The 21,793-nt window shown below is 33.1% G+C and overlaps 1 protein-coding gene and 1 pseudogene across 1 annotated transcript in view; both read left to right on the forward strand.

Moving 5' to 3' along the window:
* The first annotated feature begins 690 nt into the window (after positions 1-690).
* Positions 691-1,830, forward strand: LOC139429314 (putative nuclease HARBI1; annotated as a pseudogene).
* Positions 1,831-2,287: 457 nt separating this feature from the next.
* The window catches only part of LOC111417496 (E3 ubiquitin-protein ligase neur), a 48,600-nt gene continuing 29,094 nt past the window's right edge, over positions 2,288-21,793 (forward strand). The window contains exon 1 of the mRNA XM_023049791.2: positions 2,288-2,660. Coding sequence (XP_022905559.2) covers positions 2,633-2,660 — 28 coding nt within the window. The 5' untranslated portion in view covers positions 2,288-2,632. The remainder of the gene's footprint in view (positions 2,661-21,793) is intronic.

The following is a 21,793-nucleotide window of genomic DNA, read 5'->3' on the forward strand; positions in this document are numbered from 1 at the left end:
AAAATTTTCGATGTTTCAATTTTCATCAATAATATTCAAAATTCGCTATAAAATTAATTTCATGAAGGATCCTTCTGGAAATATGACCAATTATTAATTAAAGTATCATCTTTTTAATGCAACAAGCCGTTTTGAAAAATCGCTTTTAGTTTTTGAGAAATAAATTTTTGAAATGATTAACAATTTTTTCGAATTTTGCAATTTTCGCCGATTACGTTTTAAAAATTCGTATAAAATCCACTTCTTGGAATATGAGTATGAAAATTTCCCAAAGTGTTAATAAGAGTGTCCTCTTTCCAATGAATCAACCCATTTTAAAAAATTACTTTTAGTTTTTGAGAAAACAATATTTGAAGTTTTGATAAAATTTTCAATGTTGCAATTTTCATCGATAACTTTCAAAATTCACTATAGAATTAATTTCTTGACGGATCCTTGTCAAAATATTACCAATTATTAATTAAAGTATCCTTTTTTAGAGTTGTTTCGTTAGTTAAATCAGCATCAAAAAAGTTTTTGTATCTTGGATCCAAATAAGTTAATATATCTTATCAGGTTTCTTATTAATTTCATTTTTATTCAAATATCGCAATAATGTTGCAATATAGGTTATCACTTTAGAAATGCACCAGAAATTATGTGTAATGGCCGGATACATATGCCGGATAACCGGATATCCGGCCGAAGGGGATGCCGAAGAATCATCGCAAACCTTTTCGCAAAATCAGTGATGGAACACTATTAATAACTGAGTTAAGAAATCATTTGAAAAATTCAAATATTAAAAAGAAGAGGCGTATCTGGGTTCGTGACTGGGTAAATAGGCGGAATATACTAGGTGCCACCAATAGTATTTGTAGAGAGTTATTGGAAGATCATAACGGCTATAGAAACCTTTTTAGGATGGAACCTGTTTTGGTTTTTGCTTAATAAAGTTAAAGATAAAATTCAGAAAAAAGATACTAATATGAGAAGACCAATTCCTAAAGCTGTTTTTGGGTGCAATTTTTTTTATTTGGCTGTTATGTTTTTTCTCGGTACCAAATTCTGAAGAAGAGTGAAAAAAAATCGAAAAATCTTTGAATGAAAAATTTCCCAGGATGTATCGGAGCTATTGACGGCAAACATGTCGCTATTCGTGCTCCAATGTTTAGTGGCTGTGAATACTACAACTCCAAAAATTCGTTTAGTGTAAATACTCTTGGCTGTATCTGATGCAAACTATTGTTTCCGGTAAATTGATCTAGGAGCCCAAGGTAGATATTCTGAAGGTGGTGTTTTCGATCAGAACTCTTTGAAGCAAAAAATTGAAAACAATAAACTCCATATTCCTAATAACACCGCGTTTCTTGGAGATAAAGATTTCCCTTTGAAGATGTATTTGATGAGACCCTACCCGAGGAAGGAAAAATACTCATTGCAAAATATTCTGCTATACATTGTCAAGGGCAAGAAGGACTATAGAGGACGCTTTTGGAATATTAGTGTCCCCATTTCGCATATTTGAGAAGCCTATAGCAACTTCTGTACCAACTGCTATAAAAATAGTAAAAGCAGCTTATGTCTTACAAAACTGGCTACAATCCAGATCCGACTCAGCTTATTTTTCTACAGATATTATTGATAGAGACGATGTATGAAGTGGAGTATGGATTAGCGGACCAACAGAGGGAGCCACCATACACGATGAGAAAATTACCTCAGAGAATTTTCTAGTGGTGAATATTTTCGATAATATTCCTCTCTTTCATCTCTAGGTACGCCCTGGTTTCTATAGAAGTATATTTTTGTATGTTGCATGTAAAATTCACTGTATACAGATTGGTTAAATTTAAAAATAGGCAACTCAATATACAACATAATTTTTTTCTACAATAAGAATTAATAAATTACAATTTAAAATAAAAACGATTCATTGATTATAAATTAAATATTAGATATTCCAAAAAAAAGTAACTTTAATATAATTAAACAAAATAAATTAATTAATTTAACTGATTTCTTTAGTTTTTTAATAGATGTCGCCACTTTCAGACGCAATAGACAATGTCAAAATTAGGCAACTTAACAACCATAATAATCATTATTAACAATTTATGGTCACTTTTACTTTGTTTTCAATGATAAAGTAATCATATTTATTTGGTTTAAATAATATGTGATGTACAAACACTATTAAATACGTTTCTAATAAACGTTTTAGTAAAAATTAAAAAAAAAATGAATTAATTAGGTAAGAAACAAGATTTCTAATTTGTGTATAAAAGACGTAGTTTGATTTTAATACACAGTGTCCCGTGATTTATGTATTCATACATTTCGACGTAATTGTTGCCAACGTAGATAACCAACGTTGAAAATCCCAACGTGCGAGGCTACAGCAGCTGTGTAGCTGTCAAAATATCTATTCTTCGAAGCGTGAAAATGTAATGATGAAAATTTCGCGATAATTTGAAATTATAGAACGCGCGTGCAAGACTTGTACGTCCGGTGTGTGTCAAAGATTAGTGTATACATCGATTATTGCGCGATTTTTAAACTGTCATAGAACCACCAGAAAAAGCCGGTAAAAATTTCGAAAGATAAAATCAAGTCTACTTTGGCTCTTCAACTAACCCCCTCTCCAAAAATTATGGGACAAATCAGTAGCGGCATACCCGGTAAGTTCAAAAGTTTCCACACAATTTTTTTTATGGCATTTTATTCAAAGAATTTATCTCGACTTGGAAATCTAAAACGATTTTGTCGAGATTTTTATTGAAATTGTATTGCGACGTTTTACGACCTTAAACGGGATTAGTTAAAAAGCGAAAGTGTACGTGAAGAATGCGTGTTACACGTAACGCGAAGCCGTCGATAGCAAATTCCAGTTCTAATTGCTTGTTTATAAGCGATAAGTGATTAGTGTATGTGTTCTGGTCGAGATATTTTTAGAACTCGTCTGCTATGAGAAGAAATAAACTGGTGTTATTTAATTTCGACGTGTAAAGAACTTTGACCTTCCCACTTTTGTTGTCTCTATTAAGCGATTGTTGATTAAAAATTATAATAAGTGGGTGGGTTGAAATTGTTGCAAATTTTTAAGGTTAAAGTTCAATTTTTATATTCATTCAGTAAGAATCATTTATTTTTTAATGACTTTGATAACTTAATTATTATAGGTTATTGTTAACAGTTATTGCCAACCTTGGTATTTTTAGTTATAAAGTAAAATCCCGAAAATATACAGGGTGATTCATAACTAGTCTACAATATTTTGGATTCTGATACAAAATAAAATTTAAAAAAAAATAAGAATAAAAATAACTAATATTGTTCGTTATTTAACCAGGCAACAACTCTTCTTGCTGTGTATGGAGGTGCATCATCATGTTGGTACCAAATGTTTCCCAGCTGTGCCAACGGAATATCTTCCATGATATGTTCCACTGCCTTTTCCAATAGATTTAGATAGCCGTCTGAATTAAATCTTTAATCGATGACCACAATATGTTTCTATTGGAGATAGCACCCCAAACATATACATTAAACCTTTCTCGGTTTTTTCTTATCCAACCTTATGATATGATATATTCATCAGATAGAAGGACATATTCTCTTTCAAAATATGCAAGAAAAACATATGCGTTCTATTTAAGATAATGTTGGTTACTATAGTAACGGAACCAAAAACAATACAAACCAACAAATATCGCCAAAGTATGCCCCACAATTAACCAGAAAACTTTTACTTCGAACATTTTTCTTTTAAACCACAAATGGCGAATTTATTAGTTATATTCCATACTTTTGTCACACCCTATACATTTTTTAAGTATGTATAGTTGAGCATTTGATAATATGGTAGATTTCTGTAAGTTGTCCACTCAATACTTTGGCCAATGACAGATAGCGCTCACATTATTGCAGTTACCTGTAATTCACAACGCTCGGTGAATTCACAACGCTTGATACCGATATTAAAGACAACCGTTCATTGACAAATCTGGACAAATTACATTTCGACACAAACGATCGAACTGTGACCATATATCATCTTATTTTGGAATAAATCAACAAATATATGTCTTCTTTTCTGCTTCTTCCCACAGATGGGAGCTCTTAAATAGTCAAAAAAAACTTAAATTTTCAATAAAAAGTTTGAGCCAAACTAGGTGGTCTTGCCATTATGATGGTAATACTAAAAAGTTTAATTAAGAATACAAATGAAAAGCTCGATTTTGGAAAAGAAGCTCAGAATATACAGGGTGAGTTAATAGTATCCAGGCGGTCGATAGTTACTAAACCGTTTAAAAAACAAAAAAATATTTTATACAAAAGTTGTTTGACTCATCACTTTCTGTTACGTAAAATTATTTTCACTTATACAGGGTGTTCCATTTAAGCGTAACAGAGAGTACATAAATTTATTTAAATGGAACACCCTGTATATTTTATTATATTATGAATACAACTAAATTTGTTTATATAACTATGTAGAATCTATCTTTTTTAAAAACTATGTAGAAACGACATTTTTGCCTTGAAACTACGTCAGACAGTAGTCAAAGCCAATAGGTAGATGATAGTATTCAAAGATATTAGATACACTATACAGGTTGTTTATAAAGCTTTGTTACATTTGATGTTTTTCAAATGGTTTTTTCTTAAGTTTTTTAAATGGAACATCCTGTATATTGTGTTCTAGTGGAATTGCTCATCAAGTTCCCTTTAATTAATGGTAAGTAGTCATATGTTTAACTTTAATAGTTTTCCTGATATTTAGAATATAAAGAAATGTGTAATAAAATGTTATTTTTTTGTTACTTTTTTTTATTTTTTCTTTTTTGTTTGACTGTCATTTGTAAATCAGTAATATTATATTAAAATACTATTAAAAAAAAACTTTAATAAATAAATAATCAAAACGTTGTAAAAATACAATTAAATGGCAGAACAATAAATTCCTTTTTTAATTACTAAATTATTTGAAGGAAATGCAGCAACAAACTATAAACAATTACTAAACGTTGCTCAACAACTAGGTATTAATTTAATTAATATTTAGAAGTTGTTCAAAATGCCGCCCATTTTCTCTTCTACAAGCATTAATGTGCCATATAAAAGATATTGAGGCATCTCTTAACATGTACATCTTATTTTCTCTAAAGTCGTAAATTATATGGCAAAACAATTGCATATGATGTAAGTAATACATCTTTTTAAATCTCATAAAGTACCAAGTCGCATTAAAATCTGGTATATCGGAGCAAAATTATTTTACATTATAAAATGAAGAAGGAAGAACAAAAGAAACTGATAAAAATAGACAGAATATAATATTAAGGCTCACTTTTACCATCTCTTGATACATTTATCTGATAGATAAATTCAACTCTTAGCTAATGAGAGCGCTTAAAAGAGCTGTAACCATGGCAACTATCCCTTAGATAGTTTATCAGGAGGATGGTAAAAGTGGGTCTAACATAAGTACAATAACGCATATTTTATTACACATTATTCTTTAAATTCTAAATATCAGGAAAACCACTAAAGTTAGATATATGACATACTTATCATTAATTAAAGGTAACTTGGTAGGCAATTCAACCAGTACACAATATACAGGGCTGTTCCAATTAAAAAACTTATGAAAAAGCCATTTCAAAAACTTCAAAAGTAACTAAGCTTTATGAACACGCTGTATATATTTTTAATAATTTAAAAAGCTAGAAACCGAAATTTCATCAGTAACCACATTGACAAGAGCTTTCTCTATCTGTACATTGTGGCAAACATGTGGACATCCTCCATGATTTCGCACAATACTAAATTCGCGTAATCTGCTGTACGCCCGAGAAAGACTAGACGACTGCCTACGATTAGGAAATTTTCGGCGATATTCTACGGCAGCTGCTTCCATTGCAGAAACCATAAACAAAAATTATGTCCGCATATTCTTGATTTGTAAATTCTGGCAGGATTACTAATAAGTGTTTGAGTGTTATTTATTTACATTATTGCGTTTCCATGACAACTCTTTTTTCCGAAAACAAATTAACTATAAAGTTTCTGTGCTAAAATGTGTAAAACTTGTATAACTTGTAAACAAATCATTATGAATCACCCTGTATGTTACTACAATATATTGAATAATTTTGATAAACGTCACTAGATAATTTTTTTAGTAATTAAAGGCAATTTTATTGTGAGTTTCGAGCTCAATGCCAAATTAACAACCATAAATTTTTTTTAGCAACTATTTTTAGTTATAATGTTGCGTATATCATTAAGTACAACAAAATAGTAAATCATCTACTCGCTCTTAGATGGCGACACCTTTAAATTGGCGAAAAATTTAAAACTGCCTATTAGCGCCATCTATTGATTTCTATTATAAACCAATATTTGTTGAGTTATCACAAATAAGTTTCAATAAGCGTCATGTGAACTTAATCAAATGATGTGGCACCCAAATAAAGTACGATATCAGAAACATTTTTTAATTAAAATTTTATTAAAATGTTTTTTTTTTTAGTCTTATTTAATTGTCGTTTATAGTTAGACGGGTTTATCGTTTTTAATCTGTAAAGGAAAGTTTATTTTTATAAAGGCGCCCGTCGAAATAAACACTTTGCAAACACACGCATAAATTCCGTCGTAAAAATCTCCGATAGAAAATATTTTTTTCACTTCAGACGATATTTTCGCGTCCAATTTGTTTATGTAAAATCGTTCAAATTTTAATTTGTAGCAGTTTAATTTTCATTTTTATTACAACGTCAATTTCATTTTAATATTTGTAGTATCATTTTTTTTTTATCATAAAATTAAAATTATTTAGATATTTATTTAAATTCGTATTCTTAGATTAACCTCTTCAGATCAATTGAGAATCAAAAAAAAATTTTGTTTAGATCAAATCGTTTAACTCGGAGCCGGATGTTTATAAATTGCACACTGCCCCCGGATTAAACGCGCTTTCGCTACCACTGTGTATTATACGCCCGAGATAGTTGAGTTGCGTTTTAAGTGTGTGATAATTTCTTTATGGACTCACGCAAAGCGCGGTAATTGATTTTCAGTTCGTTTAAACGGTTTCTCTTTATTTCCTTTTTTTGCGCTCGGTTAACGGCCTTTTTTGTATTATTTTTTTTATCTTTTTACACCCACTACCCTCTAATTTCGATACTCAAACCCTCCTACTATTTTTATATCGACCGGAAGCTCAAATATTAACCGCTCTGCTGTGCAAACTGTTGCTGAGAGAATCAATATACAATGTGACTCAAAAGTTATGTGGGTTTAGTTATACGTCTCTTAAGACGGCTAAACCCGAATATCTCTTGTTCTAGGTTTAGTGTTAGTTCTAGTTTTAGTTGTTAGCAACGTTAGATTGTTGTATATTTTTCATTGTACTAAAACTGGAACTAACACAAGACCTGGAATTAAAAATATTCAAGTTTAGCCGTACCTTTCAAGAAGGCTTGACCCGAATAATTCTAGTTCTAGGTCTTGTGTTAGTTCTAGTGATAGTGCTAGTGCAAAACTACCCGTCTTTAGAGATGAACTGGAATCATTCGGGTTGGGTTGGATTGTTGTAGTTTTAGGTCTAATGTTAGTTCTAGTGACAGTGCAAGTGTAAATCTAGAAGTAACACCATACCTAGCACTAGAATCATTTGGGTTTAGCCGTCTTTAGAGACGTGCGGCTAAACCCAAATGATTCTAGTTCTACGTATAGTGTTAGTTCTACGTAGCAACAGTGTTAGTGGTAAACTAGAACTACCACTAGACCTAGAACTAGAAATCCGGGTTTAGCCGCACGTCTCTCAAGACGTCTAAACCCGAATGATTCGTGTTATTAGTAACAGTCCTGATCCAAAACTAGAACTAACACTAGACTTAGCACTAGAAAGTTTCGGCTTTAGCCTTTACGTCATTATATCGAGCTTTTTCTGTATTAATTAATCGATTTTGAATCAATTGAAATATTTTACAACGTTACAAATCTATGCAATGCTATTCCAGACTTCTCCTTTCAATCTGACTTCTGATCAGAGAAATTTCCGACGAATTCTTGATGAATAAAGTTTATGCTGATGTGATGCAGTACTACGGATACCTTTACAGTCTGACTTTTATGCAACCTCACATTTTATCTTCAAATCCATCATCTATGATATATGGGGTGTAACTCAAGAGATAATCTCATATTCTATTTTTTATACAAACCAAATTCAGATGTCGTCTTGGAGTTTACAGTCTCTAATTGTTGTAATGTAATTGCAACCCAATTCTTGAGTCTGAAACAAATGCAATACAATTTCCTGGCATTTTCTTTCAGTTCGGTATTAATGATTTATGTGATTCCAGACTTCTTGGTAGTAATCTGCTCAATTACATTCAATCTGTTGCATCTGATGATTTATTCGAAACAAGGCAGTTCCACACTTCCACACTTGTATATTTTTATTGAACTAGAACTGACACTAGACTTGGAACTAGAAACATTCGAGGTTAGCCGCACGTCTCTCAAGACGGCTAAACCCGAATGAATCTAGTTCCAGGTCTTGTGTTATTCCTTGTGACAGTACAAAAGTAGAACTAACACTAGACCTAGAACTATAAACATTCGGGTTTAGCCGCAAGCCTCTCAAGACGGCTAAACCCGAATGATTCTAGTCTTCACTCCGTCTTGATCAACAGTGTTAGTTCTAGTATTGCATTAGCACTATCACTAGAACTAACACAAGACCTAGAACTAGAATCATTCGGGTTTAGCCGTCTTGAGAGACTTGCGGCTAAACCCGAATGTTTCTAGTTCTAGGTCTTGTGTTAGTTCTAGTTTTGCACTAACATTATTACTAGAAGTAATACTAGACCTAACACTAGAATCATTTGGGTTTAGCCGTCTTGAGAGACGTGCGGCTAAATCCGAATGATTCTAGTTCTAGGTCTAGTGTTAGTTCTAGTGACAGTGTTAAAGCAAAACTAGAACTAACACTAGACCTAGAACTAGAATCATTCGGGTTTAGCCGTCTTGAGAAACGTGCGGCTAAATCCGAATGGTTCTAGTTCTCTAGGTCTAATGTTAGTTCTAGTGACAGTGTTAAAGCAAAACTAGAACTAACACTAGACCTAGAACTAGAATCATTCGGGTTTAGCCGTCTTGAGAGACGTGCGGCTAAATCCGAATGATTCTAGTTCTAGTGACAGTGTTAATGCAAAACTAGAACTAACACTAGACCTAGAACTAGAAACATTAAGATTTAGCCACGTCTCTCAAGACGGCTATATCCGAATGGTTTTAGTTCTAGTTTTAGTTGTTATTCAGTGCTAGATTATTATATATTTTTATGGAACTAAAACTAGAACTAACTAGATCCGGAACTAGAAACATTCGATTTTAGCTCCATGTCTCTCAAGACGGCTAAACCCGAATGATTCCAGATCTAGGTCTTGTGTTATTTTTAGTGATCCAAAACTAGAACTAACACTAGACTTAGTACTAGAAAGTTTCGGATTTAGCCTTTGCGTTATTATAGATTTCGAGTTTTTTCTGTATTAATTAATCGATTTTGAATCAGTTGAAATATTTTGTACAAATTCTTTTTATTAGATATGTACTTTTTGAATTTTTTTCGTTTGAGGGGTTGCGATCCTGTTGTGTCTGAATGAACAGCTGTCGTTCGAGCTGGCAGGGCACCGTTCGAGACACGTGCCAAGTGCACGCGTTCGCAGTTCTTCCCCACTTCTATACAGAAGAGGCGCATTATTATCGTCTCGATCCTTGAAAGATGATACCGTTTTCAGAAGAAAAGAAGGCGTTTCGTCCTTCGCCTTTAAAGCAAGAGTTTTAACCTTTGAATATCATTAAGAAATTTCTTTGTATTATTTTTTTTAGCATTTAATGAGTTTGGATCAATTTAAAATTAGTTAAATAGAAGTGGTTCGTTATGTCACAACTAAATTCTTGGTGTAGTAGGTTCCGATCTGAAAACTTTCCCGAGAACCCAAAACACACACGCAACTAAAAAAAGCTCGTTCTAACGGCTTAAAGTCTAATTTTAATCGGCACCGTTTTCCTGAAAACGACGAGCGTTTCGAAAGTTCAACTGAAAACCTACTTTTGACAACACTATCCCAACGAAAACTGACCGTTTTTCCACCAGAAACTGTTGATTTACACGTCGAAATCGCGCCGTGTTCTATTTTCCTATTTCTAGCGTTTACTTTTGCAACAACTCTTCGATTCCATTCTAGAGGTAAACGAATTTAACCTCAATTATTTTAAATTCCATCACATTCCAAAGAATTTCATGATTTTTAGTTAAGAATGCAAAATTAGATGTGTGCAAGTTTTGGTATAATTTTTTTTGCTACTTGAGTATAAAGTTAAACTTAGACTGCGGTCGTTTAAATATAGATCTTGAGGGCAGTAAACTCGAACACTCGTAAAGAGACCCTAGTAGGATCCGATTAAAATTTTTATCTGCATTTTAATATTTAATTGAGTGTCAATCGATGACGCCGTCTCGCGTCGGGTTTTCAAGTTTGTCATTAAGGAAATTACATGAAGCTGCGACTCTCACCTGTCTCCGTAGGATTAAAGGGGAGGAAGGTGAGACGGCGGACCAACGACGACTCCTTTCTTGAGTCCTTATTGCTTTAAGAAGGAACTCGACTTGTGGGTAATCGAGAGATGTTGTGTATAGACGTAGCAGGTGCCGCTACATCTTAAAACTTATTAACCCGACGTTCCTTCTCTAGATACTCTACGGAAAGAGCAAGGTGTGTCTCATGGTGAAAATCAGCTGCTCCCAAGATACAAGAAAAAAATATAAAACATTTATAGAACCTACTAAGAAACTATTTAGATAACCTTTCTCAGAATATATAAACGACTATGGAAGAATATATTATATATCTTAAACTTAAATTCATAAAAAAATTCAATTTGAATTTTTTTTATTAACTTTATCTAGTCTAGGCTAACATAAATATTAGGCTAACAAAAAATCTACTTTTTCACACTGCCATCTTGAACAAAACGCAGTATTCGCTCCTTTTTCCATATAATTTATAATCTGGAAGTACACCAGACAGATGAGGGATTTTAGACACCAAAACGAAGTTAGGAATTACATTGCACAAATATCAGACTCTAGAAGAACTCTGAAATTACAAAAATTTCCAAATGCACTGTATTACCAAAACGATGTCAAAAATCAGAATCTCTATCATTCCAGATATCATTGATTTGAAATATTTAATCAGTAATGAAGTCTGGAAATTATGCTGGGCAAAATTCAGACCTTAATATTCATCTGACAAAGAAAATCATTCCTCATCAGGCACGATTACAAGAAACAACAAAATACAAATTAAATTAAGAATTGTAGGTACATATGTGGAATTTAAAATTAATTGATCAAAGAATCCTTATAAATCTTAAAATATTTTATACCTTGTATACAAATAAAGAAACATTTACCGTCAAACGAAGAGCATCAATTTGAGGGTTTTCGAGAGTACATTGAGTCCTTGTAAAATCATTTATGAGATTGTTTCCAATAAAAACATGAAAATAATGTTGAAAAACACCAAAACCTTATTTGTGTAAATTTACAATCTGATGGGTATGGGTATAAGAAATTGAAAAATTATTTGTGTAAAATTATTAAAAACGTGAATAATATTAAATTTTTCGTCTGACAAAGTCCAAGAAGTTTGGAAATACATTGCGCAGATATCTCTAGTATTCTCAAATCATGGATTTCAGATTTCAAGGAGAAGTCTGGAACTGTCTTGTTTTGAATAAATCTATGAAGTTTGGGACTTCAAGAGGAAGTCGTAGATTGCATTGCAAAATTTCTGTAAAAAGTAGTCTGGAATTTGACTGCATAGATTTAGACTCATAGCACAAGATTATTGCAAAGATTATGCCAGAACCAGGCACAACGAAAATATATAATTGGATGTCCAAGTTAGGGTGCTTTAAGCGACGAAACTGCCGCAGTTGTTGCGGCAGCCAATACCAGATAAGATATACCTCAGCTAACAGCTATTTTCGGCTACGATTCATACAACTACTTCAAATTGTTTAATACATCGTATATCGCAACATTCTTTCTGCTCTTTGTTTCATCAGAGTAGTGTAAATAACGTTTCGAGAGTATTGAATTTATTATTGGAATTTGATTCTGAACCCAAAATCTATTAATATAGAAATATTTGCCACCTTTACCAGAACTGCAGCTGTCACGATCACATGCTTTCTGGATTGCCTCTAGACTTAATGATGAGTTGGGATAGGCATTTGATGCGTTACAAGTTGGGATCTAAACGTATTGGACATATTACAAACACAAAGAAAGAAGTCTGGAATTGAACAAATTGCCTGACTAACTAAGAAATCTGGAATCACACAAATCATTAATACCAAACTGAAAGAAAATGATAGGAAATTGTATTGCATTTGTTTCATACTCAAAAATTCGTTTGGAATTACATTACAATAGTGAAAGACTTTAAACTCCAAGACGTTGTCTGAATTTGGTTTGTATAAAAAATAGAATATGAGATTATCTCTTGAGTTACACTCCACATATCTTTTTTATCTATCTTGAAATCTAACATATATATATATATGTTAGATTTCAAGATAAAGTGTGAGGTTGCATAAAAATCAGATTCTAAGGGTGTCTGTAGAACTGCACCACATTAGCATAAATTTCAGGCATCAAAAATTCGTCGGAAATTACACTGATCAGAATTCAGATTGAAAGGAGAAGTCTGGAATAGCATTGCATAGATTTGTAACTTTGTAATTTTCGACTAATCACAAATTTTCGACTTCATGAAAAGTCTGGATTTGCATTGATTACTCTCATAGCTGTAAGACTACATCGAGTTCATTGTGGTCTGGAATTACGCTAGGCAAAATTCATACCTTAATATTCTTCTGACAAAGTCCAAGAAATATTACTCTCATAGCTGTAAGACTACATCGAGTTAATTGTGGTCTGGAATTACGCTAGGCAAAATTCATTCCTTAATATTCTTCTGACAAAGTCCAAGAAGTTTGGAAAACTACATTGTGCAGATATCTATGAAGATTCTAGTATTCTCAAATTATAGATTTCAGATTTCAATGAGAAGTCTCGAACTGCCTTGTTTTGAATAAATCATCAAATGAAACAGATTGAATGTAATTGAGCAGATTACCACCAAGAAGTCTGGAATCACATAAATCATTAATACCGAACTGAAAGAAAATGTCAGGAAATTGTATTGCATTTGTTTCAGACTCAAGAATTGGTTTAATTATATTAATTATATTACAATAGTTAGAGACTTTAAACTCCAACACGATGTCTGAATTTACTTTGTATAAAAAATAAAATACGAGATTATCTCTTGAGTTACACTCCACATATCATAGATGTTAGATTTCATGATAAAGTGTGAGGTTGCATAAAAATCAGACTCTAAAGGTATCTGTAGAACTACATCACATCAGCATAAATTTCAGGCATCAAGAATTCGTCGGAAATTACACTGCTCAAAATTCAGATTGAAAGGAGAAGTCTGGAATAGCATTGCATAGATTTGTAACTTTGTAATTTTCGACTAAACACAAATTTTGGACTTCATGAAAAGTCTGGATTTATATTCATTTGATTACTTTCCAACCTGTAAAATTACATTGAGTTAATTGTAAGCTCCAAAAACGTATATTTCAAAATACTAGAAGTGGTATGCAATTATGTACGCTGCAAAATTCCAAGGTTGTTGTTAATGAGTTAAGATCTAAGTCTTCCATAAATTGTCTGGTATTACATTGGAAATAAATTTTTCTTGTCTTCTTGTAATTAATAAGTTTTTCTTCTATTTAAGCAATTTTTAAAATATATAACCAAGCTGCAATAAGTTTATATAAATAAAATATTTTTAAGGTTTGATTCATCCTTCTATATAGTTGATAAACCTGAATGATTCTGATTCTAAGTCTAGTGTTAGTGTTAGTGACAATGCTAGTGCAAAACTAGAATTAGAGCCGTCTTGAGAGATGTACGGCTAAATCCGAATGATTCTAGTTCTAGGTCTAGTGTTAGTTCTAGTTTTATACTAGCACTGTTTCCAGAACTAACATTAGACCTAGAACTAGAAACATTCGAGTTTAGCCGTGCGTCTAATAAGACGGCTAAAGCCGAATGATTCTAGTTCTTGGTCTAGTGTTAGTTCTACTTTTAGTTCAATAAAAATATACAACAATCTAGCGCTGCGTAACAATTAAAACACTCCACCTAGAACTAGAAACAGTCGGGTTTTCTAGTCTACCCGAATCTTTCTAGTTCTAGGTCTAGTGTTAGGTCTAGTTTTACACTAGCACTGTTAGTATGTAGAACTAACACTGTACATAGAGCTAGAATCATTTTGGTTTAGTCGTACGGCTCTTAAGACGGCTAAACCCAAATGTTTTTAGTTCTAGGTAGAGTATTAGTTCTAGTTTTATACTACCATTGTTATATCTATAACTAGAATCATTCGGGTTTAGCCGTCTTAAGAGACGTGCGGCTAAACCCAAATGATTCTAGTTCCAGGTATAGTGTTAGTTCTAGTTTTACACTAGCACCGTTACTATGTAGAACTAACACTATACCTAGAACTAGAATCATTTGGGCGCAAATTATTGCCACTGCAATCTAGCGATTCAGAAAGTGATAATGATGACACTGCTGAAGTAAACATCGATACGTGGTCATCAAATGGACAAATCAATTATTTTGGAACCTTTCGAAGACAGCCCAGGTATAAAAACTCTACCAAAATACGAAGAAAGTGTAATGAATATTGTAAAGTTATTTATTGGAATTGACTTTTTGGAATATTTGGTTAAAGAATCGAATAGATATCACTATCAAATAATCAATAAATATAAAAATATCTCAAGAACTAAGAAATGGATAGACATTACGTTGCCAGAAAGGAAAAAATGTTTAGGTCTAATTGTTCTAATGGGACAAGTAAAAAAAGACAGACTTCACAATTACTGGTCAACTGACCCAAGCATCGAAACTCCGTTTTTTTCTAAAGTAATGAGTAGAACCAGATTTATGCAGATACTGCAGAGCTGGCACTTTTGTAACAATGAAGATATACCCACAAATTCAAACAGACTTGTAAAAATTCAGCCAGTTATAAATTATTTAAAGATTAGATTTATTGATGTGTATAAACCTTGTCAACAATTATCAGTAGATGAATGTATTATTCCGTGGGGGGAAGACATAAAATTACATTGCTTTGAAGCAAAAGCAATAAGCACAACACAATGAATAGCGAAAATTTAGCTGGTACTAGGAGTAAATACGCGCGCGACTAAGCCGGTCCTTACTGAGTGGTAGCCTCAACGATGACCGGTCGATAAAGTGTTAAGACGGCTAAACCCGAATGACTATTAGTTAGTTAGTTCTAGTTTTACACTGGCACTACTACTAGGTAGAAGTAACACTATACCTAGAACTAGAATTATTTGGGTTTAGCCACACGTCTCTAAAGACGGCTAAACCCGAATGATTCCAGTTTTAGGTATAGTGTTAGTTCTAGATTTACACTTGCACTGTCACTAGAACTAACATTAGACCTAGAACTAGAAATATTCAGGTTTAATCGTCTTAAGAGGCGTACGGCTAAATAGAATGTTTCTAGTTCTAGGTTAGTCTAGTTTTATTTGTTATTCAGGGCTAAATTGTTGTATGTTTTCATTAAGCTATAATATATCGAAGTTTCTATAGAAATATACTTTTGTATATTGCATCTTAAGTGAAATTCACTGTATATATCCAAGCTGCAATAAGTTGATAAAATAAAAATGTTTGTAAGGTTTAATTCATCCCTCTATATATTTCATAAACATTTGTTGTCCATTTCATGCACACACGTGCCCTTATTATTTGAGCACTCTTTCCTTTAACAATACCTTATTGGCAGATGCAAATCTTTTCGACCCCCGAATAAAGTCCAGGTGGTATTTGGAAAAATGCGACGCGATTTTAGGGTTAGACGCTGTTGCTTCTCCCCATTATGAAACAATATCAATTCGAAAAATAGCGATGGGGTCGAAAATTTTTTGGGGTGAACTTAGTAATGTTGTCCAGGTGATGACTACTGTCTGCGTTTGAGGAGGACACCCCTCTCGGAAGTATTTGCGAGGGGTGAGAATACCGCGCCAGGTAAATAGCTCTGAATACGTCCGAAACGTCTCCGTACAATGTGGATGCATTTGATACGTTAACGTTGTTTGAAGAGAAAGTTGGGGCGGAAGTCCGGTAGTAAGAAATAAGGGTGGTGATCTAGTATCAAATTACCGTTTTTATATAAAAAAATTAATTTTGGAAAGTCTTTAATGTTTTAATTTAATTTAGAGGTACATTGTGTTGAGGGCGTTAACCACCTAGAGTATTTTCTAGTGAAGATATTTTCGTAACCAAGGACTTTGCGCGGGTAAAGCATCAAATCCTCATTTAATTTTAGAGTTTCCAGATATAAGCTCTTGGCATCGCGTTTAACTTCGCATACCTTCGTTTCTTAAGAATCATCAAGGTGCATAGCAATGTTTTCTTTTCAAATTCAAACGTCAACACCTTTTAATTTTGAAATTAAACGATTTTTGTGTTAATTTTTTTCTTTGGACTAAATTTTTCTTTTCTTATTTTTCTTTCATTATGTTGTTCTTCGTCACCATCTGGTGGTGAACCCCTTGGCAACGGTCTCTCTGGGTCTCTTACGCGTTTGGAACCGTCACCGACGTGTACTTATTACCCGTATGAACCGATGCGGCCGCACTTTTTCTTTGAGTGATCGCGCACCATCTGCTTGGAGTGCTGCGCACTCTTATTTCTCTTCTGCATCTTTCAATTATTATTACTCGAGTACAAGCAGGTGAAACGTTTGCTCTGTGTTTTTTTTCTCTTTGCAAAAATATTAAAAAGGGGCTGTAATAATTTAACCGATGCGAATTCGAAATGGGAATGTAGTTTAAGAAGAAAATTTGTGCAAAATTACCTGGTTTTAAGACCTTTAATTTTTAAATCACATTACAATACAAGAAGTTTCTTTCTAACAAAAACTACACAAAAAAGGAATACCTGCCCAAGGAAATTTAAAAAAGAAGCCACCAGCTGATCGGAGCGTGGACAACACGTGCTCAGGTGGGGTTCTTCTTTAAGAAACTCGCAACTTTTCTCGCCTTGCAGAAAGTTACCTCCTTAGTATTTAACAAAAGACCAAAAAATCAAATGAATGCGTCCCTCTTTCTATTTAAGACATTTTTTCATTGTTAGAATCAGCGATTTCTTCGCATAACGATTAACGACACGTAGGAACATCCTTGTTACGTACCACACGAACCGCCTCTCACTTACTTTACAAGAAGAGGCAAACGTGTGTTACCCAAGAAGTGAAATTGCGCAATGCGAGAGGTTCGCGCGCGATTCCCAGTGATTAATCACGTTTTTCGTAACCGTCGATCGTGTGGATCCGAACTAAAGAACGAACGTATAACAGCGGAGGAGCCATGGGAAAAGACTTTGTGTTTGGCCTTGGCATTAACGTCCCCCGTGTTCCGTATTATAGGCGGAGGTTGCGCACGAAAGCAAATCGATGTAACCACTAGGATGATGCCACGAAGAGATGTTACCGGAAAAACACTGATCAATATATTCATTGTAGCGAATTATTCACCATAACAATTCTTCTTTTATTATTTACTTACATTGATTAACTAATTATTAAAATTGAGCCAGAAAAAATAGTGAGAGAAAATAATAATTTGTAAAAAAATTGATGTGTAAACGAAAAATAAGTTTGAACGAGTACACAGATGGTAACCTGGTCATCGGAAGTGGGAAAATGATAATTGAAAGGAAACGGCAGCAGGCGAACGTAAAACGTAAAAAGGTAATTTTACGAATTCGACAACCGGCATCGATTTTGCGGTTTACAGATCTCGATTTACAACCGTGCCTTGTTAAAACATGTCTTTTTACGAATCTAATTAATTTAATGTTGGTGATTAAGTTATTTACATCAATTCCTCGGAAAATATCTGTTACAAACGAGAAAAATTATTAATATTTTCAAAACTTTAACTCCAATTTAACAATAAAATCGAATGCACCTCTTTATACCATAAAAACTGAATCCACAAAAACTTAGAGAATATGAGGAGGACGTTTGTAGAATGGGCAGAAGATTCATATAAAGTATCTGGAGAACATCACAATGGAATTCCAGAAAAACCATCATAAGAATGCTGGCAAGTCATCAAAAATTAAAGCAACCTAACTTAATTTACCTCAACTGAGTTCAAACTACTACAAATTGGGAAAATAATGCCCGAAATAAATATTCGCTCCTTTTCCATATAATTTATAGTCTGGAATTACATTACACAGATAAAATTTTGAGTTTGGCTTGATTCTAGAGAATTTTGAAAAATTTCCAAATGCACTATATATGACCAAAACGATGTCAAAAATCAGAATCTCTGTCACCAAAATATGTTTGAACTACACTTAGATATGTCAAACTTCAAGAAAAAGTCTGGAATCAGACTGGGCAAAATTAATACCTTAATATTTTTTGAGAAAGTCTAAGAAGTTTGGAACTACATTGCGTAAATATCTCTAGTATTCTCAAATCATGGATTCCAAATTTCAAGGAGAAGTCTGGAACTGCCTTGATTCGAATAAATCTATGATATTTGGGACTCCAAGAGGAAGTCGTAGATTGCATTGCAAAATTTCTGTAAAAAAATAGTCTGGAGTTTGACTGCATAGATTTAGACTTAAAGCACAAGATTATTGCAAAGATTATGCCAGAACTGCCACGGTTGTTGGGGCAATTGGGATGCTATTGTTATTTACATCAATTTCTCGGAAAATATCTGTTACAAATGAGAAAAATTATTAATATTATCAAAACTTTAACTCTAATTTAACAATAAAATCGAATATTTATATTTGGAGAATATCACAATCGAATTCCAGAAAAACCATAACAACCTCACTTTTTAAGACGCCAAATATCTCAAGTAATTTGAGGCATCACAAGAATGCTAGCAAGTCAATAAAAACCAACACAACCTAACTTAACTGGCTTCAAACTACTACAAATTAAGAAAATAATGCCCGAAATAAATATTCGCTCCTTTTTCCATATAATTTATAGTCTGGAATTACACCAGACTAATGACAGATTTTAGACATCAAAATGAAGTTAGGAATTACATTACATATATATTAGACTCTCAGAAGAACTCTAAAATTACAATAATCAAGTCATAAATTTCAGACTTCAAGGAGAAATGTTATGATTTCACACTTTCCTTGGAGTTTGGCTTGATTCTAGAGAATTTGGCCAAAACGACATCAAAAATCAGAATCTCTGTCATCAGAATATGTTTTGAACTACACCCAGATATCATTGATTTGAAATATTTAATATGATCTGATGTCAAACTTCAAGAAAAAGTCTGGAATTACGCTGGACAAAATTCAGATCTCAATATTTTTTGAAAAAGTCCAAGAAGTTTGGAACTACATTGCGTAGATATCTCTAGTATTCTCAAATCGTGGAGTATCCAAGTATTTGGAGAACATCACAATGGAATTCCAGAAAAACTGTAACAACTTCACTTTTTAAAACGCCAAAAATTTCAAGCAACTTGAACCATCACAAGAATGCTAACAAAAACCAACGTAACCTAACTTAATTTAACTCAACCGGGTTCAAAGTACTATAAATGAGGAAAATAATGCCCGAAATAAGTATGATTATTAACATTCCCAATCTAATCAAGTGTAAGGCATAAACCGAGCATATTCCAAGTCACTCAATAACTTAGCCAAGATCTCTCCCATACAGAAACTCCTGCAATGGCTATGATACATTGCAACGGCCATACTCGCAAATCAAGAAGCGTACAAGTACAATCAAAACACCCATTTATTGCAGTACTCGCAGCAAACTTTCTCGATAAGTCGATAATTCAACCAATTCCTTATAAAACGATGTTATCCTTGCTATCATCGACTTAGCTATCGTTTCAAACGTGTATAACACTTCAACACCTATAACTATTGATAGTTTATCCGCTGACATCCTAAAAATCGACACAATAACCTCTCCCAAAAGGAAAACACTCAACTATCTCAATCCACAACAAGGCTTTTCAATGTTTGCAATAAAACTGTGCAGAGAATGATCTGTTGGTGGGAGATTGCAACATCTACGTGAGCAAGGATACAATTCAAAAAAGGAAACTGATTGACCTTATAGCCTGTTATCACGTGTGTCTCTCCGTATCGTGTCTCGGCTTTCCGTCTGTCTTTTCCCCAATAATTGTAACTTTGCAATATGAAGATATAGGTTGTAATAAACGGTCATTAACTTTTTTTTTCGATTTTGACCTTTCAAAACTTAGTCTATTGCATACAAGGGTGTGTATGAGTGACCATTTAGAAAAAACTCTGAAGTTGAGCAGACTGGATGGTATGTTCCAAAACAGAAGCGGTTTAAAAATTCGCTTTTTCAAAAGAATTTGGCAAATACATTGACGTTGCCTAAAATCATCTAAACTCTCTTGTCCTTCAGCATTCAAATTCTTTAATAAAAATAGATTCATTTTGCGGACTTTTTCAGTTGACAATTTTTTATTATCGTAATGATGGATGTAAGTAATACGCTTTTCTTTTGTTTAGTTCTTCTCGAAATTGCAATAGAGCACGTTGCACTTTGGCAAGTGTTAATTAATTTGCAGATGGGATCTAGTAGTTGTATATAGCTTCTAACGATTTCTATGAATTCTTCGTTGTATAGATTTGATACAGATTTTAAAGTTTTTCCTTTTGCATCAAAAACTTTCATATAGGGGAAATTTTTTAAAAATGAAAAATAAGCTCCCCTATAAGAGCACCAACGAGTATCGCAAGGTAATTTCATTCTATGACCACCTTCTTCAATAATTTTTCTTTCCAGATCAACATTTTTAACTCCCGTAAAATGTTTATAATGTTATCTGTTAAAATTTTATTGAGTACACTTTTTGCAAGAAGTTAGCTCTATGATTGTAGCCAAACAACATGTTTTAACATATCACCCATTTTCACTACGAAAGTTTCTCTGACTAATTTGTTGGCAGAAATTACTATTTTCGCAAGTTTCTTACCTGCTGAAAAAATCCCATGCATTAACGAAGGCTTTGTTATCATTGGCATTATGCAACACACAAACAATTGTTTTTGTATTACTTGACGTATTTTTCCATCCATCAATAATCATTACAGATTCACTTGTAACAAAGTTAGAAGCTTCAGTTATGCTCTGTTTGTAAATATTGTCCAGCAAAGTTATAGATAAAGTTGTTGTAGAAGGGAGCCTATAAGCGGGTCGTAACTTGTTTACAACATTTTTAAAATGTTGCGACTCATCAACACTAAATGAAAGATTGCAACCAAAAATAAATTTTGCCAAACAATTATTTAATTCTATTCCTTCATATTCAAGTGTCTACAAAATTCATAATAGCTGCATTACCTTTAGTTTTTCTTGTATGTAAAGTATTCTTGAAATGTTTTGGTGTCATTGTAGTCGTGGTGGCCAAGGAAGTTGGATTTTTATGTAAAAAAATAGCAGTATTTTCACTACATGAGATAATACTTGGTAATGAAATACTGCTGTGCATGCTTTCGTTAGAATTAGGAACTTCATTAACTAAATTTAGTTGTCCATCATCTGCAACTAAC

This window comes from Onthophagus taurus, chromosome 3 (genome assembly GCF_036711975.1).
Source record: "Onthophagus taurus isolate NC chromosome 3, IU_Otau_3.0, whole genome shotgun sequence".
Taxonomy (NCBI): Eukaryota; Metazoa; Arthropoda; class Insecta; order Coleoptera; family Scarabaeidae; genus Onthophagus; species Onthophagus taurus.